The sequence below is a fragment of the Cucurbita moschata genome, unplaced genomic scaffold, assembly GCF_002738365.1.
Source record: "Cucurbita moschata cultivar Rifu unplaced genomic scaffold, Cmos_1.0 Cmo_Scf00040, whole genome shotgun sequence".
Taxonomy (NCBI): Eukaryota; Viridiplantae; Streptophyta; class Magnoliopsida; order Cucurbitales; family Cucurbitaceae; genus Cucurbita; species Cucurbita moschata.
In genome coordinates, this window is record NW_019268556.1 from 1299994 (window position 1) to 1317327 (window position 17334).

General features: G+C 36.5%; 2 protein-coding genes across 2 annotated transcripts in view; both read left to right on the forward strand.

The window, feature by feature from the left end:
- LOC111432786 (probable nucleoredoxin 1) overlaps window positions 1-1230 on the forward strand; it is a 4618-nt gene extending 3388 nt beyond the window's left edge. The window contains exon 3 of the mRNA XM_023069740.1: window positions 242-1230. Coding sequence (XP_022925508.1) covers window positions 242-1000 — 759 coding nt within the window. The 3' untranslated portion in view covers window positions 1001-1230. The remainder of the gene's footprint in view (window positions 1-241) is intronic.
- Window positions 1231-4768: 3538 nt separating this feature from the next.
- LOC111432749 (angiomotin-like) lies at window positions 4769-5416 on the forward strand. The gene has a single exon (XM_023069683.1). The coding sequence runs from the start codon at window positions 4769-4771 to the stop codon at window positions 5414-5416; it is 648 nt and encodes a 215-aa protein (XP_022925451.1).
- The last annotated feature ends 11918 nt before the right edge of the window (window positions 5417-17334 follow it).

Consider the following 17334-nt stretch of genomic DNA (forward strand, 5'->3'; position numbering starts at 1 on the left):
TTTTTTTTTTTTTTTTTTTTTTTTTGATCAATAAGAATAAGGGTATTTTATGCTTTCTTTATACCCTTCTAAAAGTTAAAGCTTTTAAGTTATTTAATTAAAATTACTTATCCATTACTTATAAACATATAATTATTTTTGGTACACTAATTTATGTTCATGGACACTAAAAAATATTTAAAATCGAGGAACTAAAAAAAAATATTAAATATTATATTTATTATTATTTTTTTTATTGTAGATTCCTGTCTCTGAGCTTGAAGGGAAATTGATTGGGCTGTACTTTTCAATGCATGGCCATAAACTTTGTGATGAATTTACACAAAAATTAATTGAAGCTTACAAGAAATTGAAGGAGAAAGGAGAGAACTTTGAGATTGTGTTGATCTCTTTAGATGATAAAGATGAGAATTTATTCAAAGAAGCATTCAAAACAATGCCATGGTTGGCATTGCCTTTTAAGGATGAGAAATGCCAAGAATTGAAGCAATATCTTGAGGTTAGTGACATTCCTTCCCTTGTTATAATTGGGACGGATGGGAAGACATCGAACCCGAATGCGGTTGAGCTAATCAAAGAGCATGGTATCGATGCATACCCTTTCGCTCTGAAGAAAATCGAGGGAGTTGATGAGGTTTCAAATACAAAACTCGAATCAGAATCTCCGAAACCTGTTTTGGTTTGTGGAGCTAAAGATTTAGATTTAGAAAAAAACAAAGGGAAGGTAAAAGTTTCTTGTTGCAGCGGTGAGATGTCGAAAATGGATGAGGGAGCTAAGGAGGAAAAACTAAATGTAACGGTTTCTTGTTGTAGCGGCGAGACGTCGAAAAATGAGGAGGTCGAGGAGGAAAAACCAAAGGTAAAGGTTTCTTGCTGCAGCGACGTGATGTCGAAAAACGACGAGAAAGTCGAGGAGAAAAAATCGAAGGTAAAAGTTTCTTGTTGTAGCGAAAAGACGTCGAAAAATGACAAAGAAGAAAAAGACGGGTGTAAAGGATAAGAAAACAATTGAAGCAAATTCGAATATGGAAGTTTTATTAGTGTTCTTATACACTTATAAACTTTTCCATATATATATGCTTTGGTTGTTTCCTTTGATTTCGTTGTTTGAATAAATCAAAAGATGTTTGTAGTTTCGAACATTTTATGAGCTAATTGTCCTTTGTATGTGCTTTTTATGTTCTAAAGTTGTTCTCTATGATATCCGTGAGCGTCACTTTTTTCTTCTCCTACATTTTTCTTTAGTCCGTTCTCTACTTGAAATAAATCTATTTTTTTTAACGTCACATCATATAGTCGGTTGATAATATTGTGCAATGTGACATATAAACCTGTAGATAAATAGGTAAAAACTTGAAGGTGAAACTATTTAAATTCAATAGTTAAATTGATACGAGCAAGTTCATACCTAAACTTATATTTATGCAAATTGAGAATGTAAAAATTATTTGGTAATCTTATAAGAGAACACAAGTAAAAAAGACTATGTTTGTCTAAGACGTGTTTCAATGACTGCATGTCAGATGTCCTGGTCATGCTTGTCCAGAACGTGTTATCCGTGGCCGCATGTCCGTTCCAAACCTCTTTTACATGCTTTCATCTTAGATAGACCTTTACTATTTCTTGTTGGGTCAATACGAGGGTGTATGACCGGTCACCAAAATCATGTCTACACTTGCCAGGGCTAAAGTACCCCAAAATGTCCCATAGAGGGACGTGACTAGTACTCAATTCTTCATACCCATATTATATACTATCAAAGTCGTTGTTGTTGCCTACTTGCTTTTACTTTTAGCTTATAAGATTTCTTTCTTTAAAATTGATTTCAATGTATTTCTTTGCTCACATCTTCCAAAATATTTCTCTCAAACGTGACCCGAGACTCGAGCATACACTTCTATTGTCCAAAAGTTCGAATTTCACATGGCTGACTTGTTTCTAGGGTTAGAATAAGTGTCGCACAATCACTATCTTGCTACCGCAAGAGTGAGATTGTGACAAGTGGTATTAGCGCCAAGTCAGATACATGGAAAGTAGTACACTAGCATCTTCGTTGTAAAACAACTGGGCAAGTCTTATACTGATCGACTGACTGAAATAAAAAAAACAGTTACTCTGCATGAGTGAAGTTCCTGATAGAATGAGGCTTTTGGAATCTCGCATGAACGAGATTTTTGCTAAAGCCGACAAGATCGACGAGATGGCAGGCCACCTTGAGGCAATGCCTGTCCACCAATTAATGTTTAGGGTCGAGGCCCTAGAAGACAAGGTCATAACTTCTGGTGGCTTCGAGCGTAGAGATAGCTAGATGGGCTGTTTGTCCGAATGGAAGAACACGTCGAGGGCTTAGACAATGCCCAAAAAGTGATCATTCAGATGGTCTCAGAAATGTCTGAGTATTTAAGAACAACTCTTGGAATGGTCAGAGCTAAAGTGGCGGATCTACGCCTAGATTAAACCTCACCATAAGAGCGGTGGGGACCAAATAGGGGTGTTGTACAATTTAATAAGATAAAGGTCCTAGAGCCCAAGCTCTTTTGTGGGGTTCGAGATTCCTAGGATCTAGAGAACTTTATCTTCAACCTCGAACAATACTTTCAAGCCACAAATATCGTGGTGGAGATCTAAGTACACGAACATTCAAGATGTTCGATGTGTTGGATCGGTATGGCAACCCTAGAGGGGGTGAATAGGGTTTCAACGATAAAAATATTTAAGCGTGATTAATTTTTCTAATTATGAAACTTTTTACAAATATGTAGAGGATGATAATTACTAGAACAAAATAGTTCAAGCCAAAACAATAATAAACTAAACATGCAATAAATCACAATAATAATTTTAAAATTAAATAGGAAAGAGTTAGAAAATATGACACGGTAGTTTTATAGTGGTTCAGTCAAACTCGACCTACTCCACTCCCCAAGCGCCTCTTGGAAATTTGAATAAAGAACTTTCTCGACTCTTTCCATGGATTAGAGCCAAACCGCTACACCGCTCTTTTTACGAGTCCAAGAGCAAACTCAATCCTTTCCACGACGTAGGATCAACCGGTACAAGTATTTGAATTTGATAGTAACACACTGCAACTCACTCAAAGAGTAGATCTACAATTTGGACCACTCGCAACTATTTCCTCACAATACAATAATAATCCCTCTCAAGAATAAGATGAAGAGAAACAAACTTGGAAACTTGGATAAAACAACAAACAATAGAGACTTTGAACAATTGAGGATAGTAGAATTATAAAAGTTGTTTATATATGGAAGAAGAGTGACAAAATGTAAGAATTAATATTAATCATTGGATTGTGTTAGGAGTAATGAAAGGTGGAGATTAAAAGTAAATAAATAAATAAAATTTTCAAATTTATTTATTTAATTTTTTAAAATATAATAATAATATAATATAAAAATAATAAAAACGAATGTGAGTAATGGTCAAATAACAAATTCAAAATTTATTATAAATATAATAGAATAATAATAAAAAGTATGTGAGTAAACATTAAAATTTTAAAATATAATAATATAATATTATAACATCGTAATAATAAAAATCGATGTGAGTAACGGTTAGATTCAAATTTATATTGGGTAAAAATCATTTTATTTAGAAATATAATATTAAGAAAAACTCCACCATTTGTTACTCTTCCAAAATTATAAGTGTTATACTTTGATATATTTTGATTTGTCCATCATTTTGATTTTGCTGTCACATCATCACGTCAGCTATGTTGTCTCGACTGTAATTTCTTCGTTTTAGCTCTGATTTGAGTAATTGAAAAGTCGTTGAAATCGTTATTTCCAACTTTATACTATGAACGGTTCAAAATACTGAAAATAGTTAATAATTAAAAGTAGGTTTGTTATTATCAAAACATCAAATAATTAATTGATCGAGATTAATTAAAATGAGATCAAGGGCCAAAAAGCCAACACGATGTATTGTGGACACTTATAAGAGCTTACACGTAAACCTACACGTAAAGGCAAGTTGGGTGTCATTGACCTACACTCTCCAACTTGAGAAAGAGTATTGGAATATATTTTATAGAGCTTTCTTATTTTCCGGATTTGGTTAATAATATATTTGATATACTTTATCTTATTTTTCAAAATTTGTAGTTTGGGTTCTATGTGAGCATCAATGGAAATTAGACTTTTAATCCCACTCCTGAACTTTTGATCCCATTTCTTTTCTCATTCTTAACATAGTATTCGAGTAAGGAGTAACATCACGTTGATTTAATCTAAGCTAATTCATCATGCTATACGTGTAGATAAGTGTTCGTATTCATCACTTGCAACAACCATAGGCTCAAACTTTCTTGATATACTATTGAGAAATATTTAAACTTTTTGATTACCAATTTCTTCCCCATTTGATCTCAAATTGTTGCTATAGCACGAATATGAGTATATATATATATTTATTTATTTTTACATTTGATTTCTGTTTGAAAAGTTTTAGTCTTACAATATTTACCATATTCTCTTTTTGATAGGTGAATTAATGGCAAAATTAATGAAATGATCAAAATAAAATGGAGTATTCAAACATTCTATATTTGGAGTACTATCATGCCCACAAAATATAAGAGCCTCTCTAAATTTGGTGGTCTTCTTTTAATATAGTTTCTCATAAACCTATATATAGGGCTTAGCATTCTTAGAAAAATTCAAGCATCCACCTTCGCTATCGGTACTCTTCATCAGTTGTGAAAGGAGTTTGTAACCTTACAACTTGAAGACGCTCCACAATGGCTATGGGCAAAGGTTTCAAGCTCTTTCACATCTTTTTCTTAGTGATTGCTTGGCAATGTTGTGCGAAAGTGGGTGCCACTTTTGGCGATGTCACTGGTGATGTGAATCTTGATCATCAATTTTCATTTCGTGCTCTTGGATCACAGGAAACACAAACCCCAACAGTTGCACCAATTGGAAGTAGTACAGAAGTCCTAGTGGATGCACCGTTTGGAAGCATTGCTCAAACTCCGGAGGCTCTAACCCTGGAGGGTGCACCGGTTGGAAGCATTGCTCTAACCCCGGAGGGTGCACCGGTTGGAAGCATTGCTCTAACCCCGGAGGGTGCATCGGTTGGAAGCATTGCTCTAACCCCGGAGGGTGCACCGGTTGGAAGCATTGCTCTAACCCCGGAGGGTGCATCGGTTGGAAGCATTGCTCTAACCCCGGAGGGTGCATCGGTTGGAAGCATTGCTCTAACCCCAGAGGGTGCACCAGTTGGAAGCATTGCTCTAACCCCAGAGGGTGCACCAGTTGGAAGCATTGTTCAAACCCCAACCATTGCACCAATTGGAAGTAGCACACAAGCCCCAACCATTGCACCAATTGGAAGTAGCACACAAGCCCCAACCACTGCACCAATTGGAAGTAGCACACAAGCGTGAGAGTGAGAGTAGCATTGCTGCCCATCGAGGATTTTTTTTTTTGGCTATTAACAAAGTAAAACCTAAACCGGATTGAATCAATATTTTGTAGACAAATTCATTATTTCTATATTTTTTCATAAATGAACTGATTTTCCTTCCTTTTGTTTCTCATATTTATTTTTCTATTTTAATTTATGGACTCTATTCTATCATTAAAAATTATATACATGTTACTCGACTTACTAACATAGGAACATAAATGATGTAAATCACTTAAAGAATCGGTGGAAAGATGAAAGACCAAAGGTTTGCATTAATGACAAGGACCAAAGGTTTTTTGGTATTGATATTTACGAAATTGTGAGTTGAAAAGAATATAATAATAGTATTAAATTTACAAATTATACGCCCCCTAATTTTCTCACCACGCATACATTATTTAAGCAAGCGGAAGCTCATTGTAAAACTTTAAAAAAATACAAGTAGCTCATCATGTGTTTTTTTATAAAGGTCGTCCATAAATCCAAGAACACAACAAAAGATCACTTCATAAAGGTCATAATAAAGTCTTTCATAAAGGTCCAAAAACCGTCACAACAAAGTCTTTCATAAAGGTCCAAAAACTGTCACAACAAAGTCTCTCATAAAGGTCCATCCAAAAACCCTCACAACAAAGTCTCTCATAAAGGTCCATCCAAAATCCGTCACAACAAAGTCTCTCATAAAGGTCCATCCAAAATCCGTCACAACAAAGTCTCTCATAAAGGTCCATCCAAAATTCGTCACAACAAAGTCTCTAATAAAGGTACGAAAACAGTCACAAGAAACCTACCTCTAAGTCCAAAAATCCATGTTCAATATAACTAAATAAAAAAACCTACCTCTAAGTCCAAAAATCCATGTTCAATATAACTAAATAAAACAATGTTCAATATAACTTAAAGTAGTCAAATAAACGTAAACTACTAAAAATGTCCTTATCCACTTTCATGGTGTCCTCCATTGGTTTACTTGAAAAATATAGTACAACCGCACATTGGTGCCTTGCTTTTACTTGAAAAATATAGTACAACCGTACATTGGTGCCTTGCATTTACTTGAAAAATATAGTACAACCGTACATTGGCGCCTTACCTTTACTTGAAAAATGTAGGCGCTTGCCTTTACTTGAAAAATGTAAGTGGCTTACCTTTACTTGAAAAATGTAAGTGCCTTACCTTTACTTGAAAAATGTAGGCGCCTTGGCTCCCATGGTGTCCTCAGCTTCACCGTCAACGGTACATTGGCGCCTTGCCTTTACTTGAAAAATGTAGTACATTGACACCTTGCCTTTACCTGAAAAATTTGTCAATCGTACAATGGCGCCTTGCCTTGAAAAAAATGTGTCAACCGTACATGGCACCTTGCCTTTACCTAAAAAATGTGTCAACCGTACATGGCGCCTTGCCTTTATCTGAAAAATGTGTCAATCCTACGTTGGCGCCTTACCTTTACCTGAAAAATGTAGTACATTGGTGCCTTGCCTTTACCTATCTGAAAAATGTGTCAACCGTACATTGTCGCCTTGCCTTGCCTTTACCTAAAAAATGTAGTACATTGGCACCTTGCCTTTACCTATCTGAAAAATGTGTCAACTGTATATTGGCGCCTTGCCTTTACCTAAAAAATGTAGTACATTGGTGCCTTGCCTTTACCTGAAAAATGTAGGTAGCATGACTTGAGTATTTTATGAAATAATCAGTAAGTCACCCACTGCTAGGGTTAGAAATGCAAACACACGCAACATATGAGCGGAACCTAACTTTTTGTAAACTTTACATGGCGCTTTTCTATTCCGGGTAGGGTTGGATGTGTGGTACTCCTTCACACACGACCCCCTTCACACACGACCCATGTATGCGTACATGGACCCACTAGGTGGCCTCATATACGTACCCTAGGGCCTGGCTTGGTCGGGCACAACGTATTACACGTTGCCGGATACCACAAAATAGAAAAGGGCCCACATGATATCATGGTGAACATAAATATCGTATTTTATTCTTTCGTAACATAAAGTGGAAGTATCGCAAGTGATATACATATATGCATGATGTCCCTTAACATACCTAACATGGCGTTACATAAGCATTACTAACATTACATATACGTTTCTTACATTACATGACATATTACATAACATGAAAAATACATTCCAGTTCCATAAGCATCTCATGACAATACTCAATAATACTACGTGTACCATGGCATCAATCAACATTTTCATGGCAAATAATACTAGCAGATCAACAATCTTTTCGCAGTATAAACAGTCAACATCATCTATAACTTTTCATAGCATAGACAGTCAACAATCAACATAATCCATACGTTTCATAGCGTAAACATTTAACAGTCAACTGTTAACATAATCCATAACTTTCCATAGCATAAACAGTCACATAATCCATACATCATATAGTCATAACACATAAAATATGGTGCATGCAGGAGTCACAGGGCACGCACCATCATACAACACGTAGTAAGCTAACTCCAACAGTAAGGTCACTTACGTCGAAAGCCTTGGCCGAAGTCACTCACAACAAGCTAATTCCAATGGTTAATGACGTCCTATAATCACCATATAAAAATTTAGGAACCTTTCATAATATACCCTAGCTAAATCTCATGTTATTTATAAAAAATAAACTCCCAACATAATCTGTCTTTGATGGGTAGGAATCATACTGATCTCAAATGGTAAAAGTAAGGGCAGAAACGGCTTCGGAAGGGCCAAAAATCTTCGAATCGATATATTATAGTGATACCGAGCCGATAAGCCGAGTTGCCGAGCCGACCAAATAAGCCGCCAAGTCGAGCTGCGGGAATTGACGGAGCTGAGCTGACGTACCCGCCAAGCTGAGCCGAGAGTATACGTGCGGAGTCGAGAGCACGCGTACGGAGCGAGAGCAGAGTTGCAGGCACGCGTCTGTGTTGGGTCGAAACGCACTAGGCCCACGTTCATCTACAGGCTGGTTTAGAGGCCGAATGACCCGACCCTGACTCTGCGTCTCCTTCGCCCGAATCCTCACGAAAACCCTAATGAATGATGTGTCGCCGCCGCCGACGGCACAAACTTCTTTGTTTCCAACGACGGTCACGTGGCATTTTCCTTCTTCGATTCCAACGGTCTACCTTCTTCGACGCAACGATCTTGACGTCGATGCTTACTTCCACTCGATTCTTCCTCCGGAACAACAACACTAATCGATTTCGAGAACTCAACAAAAAACCATCAAACCAACCCACACGCTTTCTCCTCTAGCACTCTCGATTTTTTCGTTCTTTCAGATACCCTCGGATACAGAAACGAGTTTGGAGAGCAAAAGTTTTTTTTTGTAAGTAAAGAGAAAAATTGAATATAGGAATATAAAAGGTCTCATAACATTTCATAACTTCCTTTGTCAGAAATCACACATGGTCAGAATAAATACATAGTATAATATCTTGTCATTTATACAAATAAAAATAAAATCTTAACCAAATAAGAAAAAATGAAAAATCTGAATCATTACCGTATCATTATTAGATTTGTGGCACAGTAATAGTCTGTTTGACTCTAAATTGAAAGGTGGTGTATTTGATTAACCCTAGTTTGCAAAGCTAAAAAAAAAATTTGATTCACATCAGATTCAAATAGGATTTGTCTTTAGTAGGGTGACTTTAATGAGAAAAAATCAAAAGTAAAAGTTTCTTGTTGCAGCTTGACAAAGAAGAAAAAGACGGGTGTAAAGGATAAGAAAACAATTAAAGAAAATTGGAGTATGGAAGTTTTATGCGTGTTCTTACACACTAAACTTTTCCATATGTATATATATGTATGCGCTTTGGTTGTCCCTTTGTGATGAGATTTCGTTGTTTGAATAAATCAAAAGATGTTTGTAGCTTCCAACATTGCATGAGCTACTTGTCCTTTGTACGTGCTTTCTACGTTCTAAAGTTGTTCTCTATAATATTCGAGAGTGTCACTTTTTTCTTCACCTACATTTTTTTTGTTCGTTCTCTACTCGAAATAATTTTTTGTTTTTTTTACATCATACCATATAGTCTGTTAATAATATTGTGCAACGTGACACATAAACAGGAAGATAAATATGTAAAAAGGTGAAAATATTTAAATTCAATAGTTAAATTGACACAAACAAATTCATGCCTAAACTTATATTTAAATTATTTGATAATATTAAAAGAGAACTCAATTACTCTACATGAGTGAAGTTCTTGAAAGAATGAAGCTTTTGAAATCTCGCATGAACAAGATTGTCGCTAAAGCCAACAGGATCGATGAGATAGCAGGTCACCTTGAGACAATGTCTGTCCGCAAATTAATGATTAGGGTCGAGGCCCTAGAAGACAAGGTCATAACTTATGGTACCTTCGAGCATAGAGATAGCTAGACGAGTTCTGTTGTCTGAATGGAAGAACACCTCGAGGGCTTAGACAATGTCCAAAAAGCGATCATTTAGATGGTCTCAGAAATGTCTAAGGGATTTGAGAGCAGCTTTTGGAATGGTCACGGCTAAAGTGGCGGATCTAAGCGCTAGATTAAACCTCACCATAAGAGTGGAGAGGTACCAAATCACAAATAGATTTGTAGTACAATTTAATAAGATGAAGGTCCGAAAACCCAAGCCCTTTTGTAGGGTTCGAGATTCCTAGGATCTAGAGAACTATATTTTCAACCTCGAACAATACTTTCGAGCCGTAAATATCGTGGCAAAAGAAGCGAAGGTTACATTGGCAACAATGCATCTAGTTAACGATACAAAGTTGTGGTGGAGTGCCAAGTACACAACATTCAAGATGGTTGATGTATTGTGGACACTTAGAAGAGCTTAAAACAAGAACTCCTCTCTTAGACCTTCCTAAAAAATATCGAGATAATCACAAAAAGGAAGTTAAAAGAGAGTAGGCATACTAGCCATATTTAAGAACAAATCAAAAATCTAGAATAGTTTTTCCAACACTCTTGAGCATTTCTTATAAACAAAACTGAAATTCAAACTCCAAACTACCGTCTTAGAGCAAATTTTGACCTTCTCTCAAGAATCCTAAACTCTCCCTCTCTTTTCATTTTTCTTTTTCTCATGGAATTGTGAGTAGGTGCTTACCAGACCCTAATTACAGGTTGACTTTTACTATTTTCTTTTATATTTTTCTTAAGCTCATGATTTTTTTTTTTAATCGTTTGTTTCTTCTACCTCACCTTGAAATTTGACATCTAAGTTCCTTAGTAAAATGGAGGAAGTTTAACCTATAAGAAAAAAATCGTGTATTTAGTTTCTTGTCGAGGGCTTGATTTTTACAATGTCAAGCGCTTAACTTTTTAGTGTTATTCCCTACATGTATTGCTTGAGAAAAGTCAGTTACGACTAGTTACGTATTCTTTCATACCCAAGAGCCTAGTTTAAGTCCTTAAAATGCTTAAAATTCCTCCTATATTCTTGCAGAGGTCCCTTTAATGAACTATGATTCCACAACTATCAATAAATCTATAAGAATCCATAAAAAAGATGATCAACTTAAGAAAAATAAAGGTTGTTCAAGAAAATAAAAAAAAGTAGTTCAATCAATAAAATGGACAACCACGTCATTGTCTTCTACCTATAAAAAAAGTACTCTGATGGCCTAAAATTTGATTTTATGAGCTCGATTCAGTAGCGGTCTCTAGATAGTTCCTTATACACATTTGTAAAGAATTTGATTTCATCTGATGAGAGTATGTAAAGAGGAAGAATTGATTTAAAAAATGGGCGTTACATCCTATTAAAATATATTTTATATAGCTGTAATTAGCTAGGATTTTTCAAAATTTTTTAAGATTTGGTTAATAGTATCTTTGATATATTTTATCTTATTTTCAGTATTTGGACAGTAGAATATTTTCTCTTGTTTTTAGAATTTAGTTTGTATTCAAATTGGACTTTCAATCTCACTTTTGGACTTTCCATCCACTCCTACTTCTCATTCTTAACGTGGCATCAGAGACAGTAAAATTAAGAATATATTTATTATCAAGATGTTTTTGGTGAGCTATCTAGATTTCATCACCAATAAGTAGCCTCCTAATCTCGTCCTTAAATTATTTATGCGTGGACCAAGAAGTGATCAAGCAGGATATTCACTTATTCCAATCAAATTAACTGGACAAATTACCAATTTTGGAGTAAATCATTACCGTCTATTGCAGGGTTTTGCATCTTCCTAATAAATTCAATAATTTCTTGGAAGTCTAAAAAGCAAACCAATGTGTTCAGATCATCTGGGTTTTGCATCTTACTGGTAAGTTCAATTATTTGTTAGAAGTCTGAAAAAGCAAACCAATGTTTCCAGTTTTGCATCTTCATGTAAAATTCATTTATTTATTGGAAGTCTAAAAAGTAAACCAGTGTTTTCAGATGATCAGCAAATACTTGTTTAGAGTTAACTTGACAGATATTTTCACTATTGGAGAGACAACAATTTGATTTTCTAAAAGACAAGTTGGATGCTATTGACCTACACATAAAGATAAGTTTGGTGTTATTTGTTAAAATAAGACTCATTAATTTTTTAGGTAAATCTCACACACACTAATGATAGAACGCTCCCATACCACTTTGTGAAAACACCACTCGAGAGGAGAGACAATGAGACAAAAACACTGATTTTATTAAAAAAAAAAAAAAAAACCTTTTCTATTGCTCTATATTTCTTTTCTCTCTCTTTTGCTCTAACTTTACTCTAACTTTACAAGAGAAGGAAGTATTTATAACTTTTCTATTGCTAATAATAAGGATGAGAGACACCCATAAGGCTACATTATTCATACAAACGCTCTTTTCTTTAGCTTGACTTTTCAAATTAACCACTCCTAACAAATTATCTAAAATTAACCTTTTTAAGTTTATTTCAACAACACTCCCCCATAAACTTAAATGCTTCTACTGTCATGCCAATCATCTTCTTGTATTTGTTGAAAAGTACTTTGTGTGACCATTTTCTAAAGATGTCCGCAACTTGATCCTGACTTGCCACATGCTGCAATTCCACGCTTCCTTCCTTCACATGATCTCGAATAAAGTGAAATTGAACGTCAATGTGTTTGCTTCTTTCATAGTTCACTGGGTTCTTTGCCAACTCAATTACTAATTTGTTGTCAACTTGAATCATGGTTGCACTGTTAAATAAAAGCTATGTTCCTTAGGTCTGAATTCACGCCAATGGAAGAGCGTAATTCTAGTTGCCATTTTTGGCCAACTTGGGCGAAGTCTTCGCCCACTTTTCTATTTTTTGTAATTAGTTTTTCTATTTTTGTAATTACATTTGTTATTTAAAGAATTCAACTCAAGAGAAATAAAACATCGAGTCTTGAGCAAATCTCTCTCCCTCTCTCCTTTTACTTCCGCTATTTTTTCTTTCGAAGAAACCTTCTGCCAGCTTTTTCGTTTTTCGTCGACATTTTCCTCCGAATTTCCAGAGTCAACATGCACCTCATTGCTTTAGCTTCATCTTGCTCAACAAATTTCTAAGTCATATCGCGTCACACACACACCAAGATGCTGCCACATACACAGCTTCACACGTCGAGAGTGTCACAATCAGTTGTTTCTTTGAAAGCCAAGTAAATGCTATGTTGCCCATGAATAATACATAACCCGATGTACTTTTTTGATCGTCTATGTCTCCGCACCAATCACTGTCAGAGTAACCAACTAACTTGTAATATTTTATTTTCGAGTAGAATAACCCAAGTGACACTGTTCCTTGGGTACCGTAGGACTCGCTTCAATGCCTTCCAGTGTGAATAAATCGGCTCCTCCATGAACTGGCTTATAATACCGACACATAATGAAAGATCTGGCCTTGTGCATGTAAGATAGCGAAGGCTTTCTACCAAGCTCTGGTACCTATTTGCATCTACTTGTTCTTCTTCATCGTACTTCGAGAGTTTTGCACTTGGTTCCATTGGTGTTGATACTGGGTTGCAATTTTTCATCTTGTACTTCTTCAAAATCTCCTTTGCATATTTCTCCTGTGATATAAAAATACCCATCTCTCCTTGTTTAACCTCCAAATGAAGGAAAAACTTCAACAATCTCAAGTCTGTCATCTCAAATTCTCGTGTCATTGTGCTTTTAAACTCTTCTATCATTTCATCGACATAAAGAGCAACAAGTATCACATTACCTCCACTTTTCTTTGTGTAAAGTGCATGCTCGTGGGGACATTGCTTGTACCCGTTCTCTTTGAAGTGTGTATTGACACGAGTATTCTATGCTCGCGGTGTCTGCTTTAACCCCTAAAGCGCCTTTTTCAATTTTAGTATCTTCTTCTCTTCTCCAATTTTCATGTACTCGGGTGGTTGTTTGAGGTAGACTTCTTCTTCAAGCACACCATTCAAGAATGTCGACTTGACATTTGTTTGAAAAATCGCCCATTTGAATTGAGTTGCTTGAGAAATGAGCAATCGGATTGTCTCCATTCTAGCCATGGGAGCAAACACTTTGTCATAGTCGATTCCCGCCTTTTGCTTGTATCCCTTTGCAACAAGTCGCGCCTTGTAATGCTCTATCTTGCCTTGAGCATTCATCTTTATACCCACTTCACACCTATGGGCTGACTTCCTTCTGGTAATTCTATCACCTCCCATGAATTGTTGCGATGAATCGCTTTAATCTCCTCTTCCATGGCAGTTTGCCACTTCTTGTCTCGCACCGCCTCTTCAAAGCTGATATTTTCAACATCTGCTAGAAGACATACAAGGTCTCACAAACTTCGCATTTTGGGTTGTCATGGTTCATCTTCATGAAAATTTGTGAGTCTGTTGGTGCACTTGTTAGTGCAACGACTAATGATTCTCCAACTTCGATATTAACTTCCATCGAATTGTTCCAGTCCCATTTTTTGCTTCATTTACTCACACATCGCGACTTACTATCACCATCTTGCTTATCGAGTCAAGTAGCTTGTATCCTTTTGTCTTCTCATCATATCCAATAAAAATATACCTTTTGCTTTTGTTTCAAGTATATACATTCATTGATCCGGTACGTGAGCATAAGCCACACTATCGAACACTTTGAGATGAGAGATTGTAGGCTTTTGTCCACTCCAAGCCTCTTGTGGTGTTTGATCATCTAACTTCGCATGTGGACATCGATTTTGTACGTAGATGGCGCATTGCACGACTTCTGCCCAAAATTCCTTTGGCATCCTTTTGCTCTTGAGCATTAATCGAACCATGTCGAGAATGGTTCGGTTCTTTCTCTCGACCACACCATTTTGTTGAGGGGTGTACGATGCAGTTAGAAATCGCCTTATGCCTTGCTCGTCGTAATACTCCATGAAAGCCTTCAAAGTATTCTCGTCACCTCTATCGGATTGTACAACTTTGATGTGTCTACCAGTTGCCTTCTCCACCATCACTTTGAACTTTTTGAACACTTCGAATGCCTCAGATTTTTCTTTCAGAATGTAAGCCCAAGTTTTTCGTGAGTAATCATCGATAAAGGAAATAAAATGCCTCTTTCTGCTGAAAGACTCAGGGGTAATTGGTCCACATGTATCTGTATGAATCAACTCGAGAGGTTGTTCAGCCCAAAATTCTGCCTTCTTAATTTTTGAATTGAGGTTCTCGCATGCTTGCTGAGCATGCATTCTTCACAAAATTTTCCTTCAAAGTCCATGTTGGGTAGCCCATGCACCATATTCTTCTTCGCTAACTCTTTTAGGCCGCCATGATATAGGTGACCAAAGCGGAGATGCCACAGTGATGCTTTGTCTTCTACGTTGACTCACAAACAATTTTCTCGTCTGCTTCTTAAATTTAGTTTCTACATCCGATTTCTTCCTATCTCGACTCGAGCAACCAAACACCCTTGCTTATCCTTCAGGTGTAGCAGGCGGTTCTTTAAGAATATCGAGTAGCCTTTCTCTATGAGTTGCCCCATACTCAGTATGTTGGTCTTGAGGTGTGGTACGTAATAAACATCTTTCGTTGACCCCATTACACCATCCTTTTGTAAGAAATGTATCATACCTCGACCTTTGACCTCAACCTTTGATGTTAGATAAATCCCTAGGTTGAAAATCATTCCTTTTTTTTTTTTTTTTGTTATATTTTTTAGTTAACCGCGTAATTAAAGTTAGTGAGATTCACATAGTGGAATGACTGTAATTCAGTAGACATTTTCTTTTCTATTTTTAGGATAGGTTCTTATTTAAATAGGTCAAATTGTGACAAACAAAACATGGGATATTCGGGCAAATATTTCTCTCTCCCTTTGTTTTCAGTTATTTTCTTCTTCGAAAAAGTTTTCCTTCGGCCGTTTTTTACTTCATCGATGTTTTCCTCTCAATTGCCAGAAGTCAACATTTGAAGCATCTCCAAATGACACACGACCATCTTTAATCGTTTGCATCTCTTTGAATAGGTACTCATGACCGTACATATGGTTGCTTGCCCCTGAGTCGAGGTACCACAAAGTGTCATTGTTTATGTTGTCTTCATTTTGAGCCATCAAGAGAAGACCTTCATTTGTTACGTCTTCCAAGGCTAGGTTGGTTGCTCCTTCTACCTTTTTTCGACTCAACAATCTTTTGCAACATGCCCCACTCTGCCACAATTGTAACATTTGTCAGAGTTACAATCATTTGTATAGTGACCATATTTTTGATATTTATAACACAGAATGTTGGAATAAGTTGATCAGCCGCCTCTTCCTTGACTGTGTCATCTTCCACGCCAATTTGCTTGGCTCAACTGTCTCTTCTCCTTGTAATGTCCTTCATTACTGTTGCCTTGACCACCTCGACCATTTTTGCGACTTCCACGATCTCTACCTTGAAAATTTTGAGAGTAGAGTACCTTTTCATATTTGATTGATGCCTTGGTTTGAAGTGCTTGATCGAGTGTTTCCTCCTTCTTCTTCTTACGTTGCTCGTGTGCCTCGAGAGAACCGGCGAGCTCATCGACCGTGAACGTCGTGGTCCTTTGACTCTTCTATCGCACATACAACATTCTCGAAGTTGTTGGTTAATGACCTCTGGATCTTCTCCACAATCCGCACATTTCTTCATTTCAATTTAGTTGATTTGTCACAGTCTGCATGTGTGTAATGTAGTCAGATACATTTTCTGACTCCTTTATCTTCATGCTCTCCAACTCGCCACGCAAAGTTTGGTGACGCACTTGCTTGACTCGGTCGGTTCTTTTGAACACCTTTTCTAAAGTGTCCCACGCTTCTTTTGAAGTAGTTTCCTTGACAATCTTCTCAAAGCCCGACTCATCTACAACTCGGAATAGCATGTATAATGTTGTCTTATCCTTTGATCGTAATTCTTTTAACGCCTTGTTTTGCGTTGCCATATAACTCGTGGTATCCTTCGGTTCTTCGAAACCTTCTTCAACCACCTCCCACGCGTCTTAAAACCGAGAAGAACTTTCATTTGGATGCTTCAATTTCGTAGTTCGTCTTTGTTAATCGCGGTAGCGACAGTTGACCCATCATATTCGCCATCGGCTCTGACGCCAATTTGTAGAAATAAAAGCTCACTGTAATACCAATTTCTTAAAATAAGACTCACTGTGAGGTAAATCTCACACACACTAACGATAGAATGCTCCGATACCACTGTGTGAAAATACTACTCGCGTATTTGTGAAGGAGATGTCGAGAGAGGAGAGAAAAGGAGACAAAGAACTGTGTGAAAATACTACTCGCGTATTTGTGAAGGAGATGTCGAGAGAGGAGAGACAAAGAGACAAAGAACATTGATTTTATAAAAAAAAAACCTTTTTTACTGGTCTGTATTTCTGCTCTAACTTTACTGGTTATTTATAACTTTTCTAGCACTAATAATAATAATAGGGATGAAAGACACCACTTACTTTTCAAATTAACCTCTCCTAA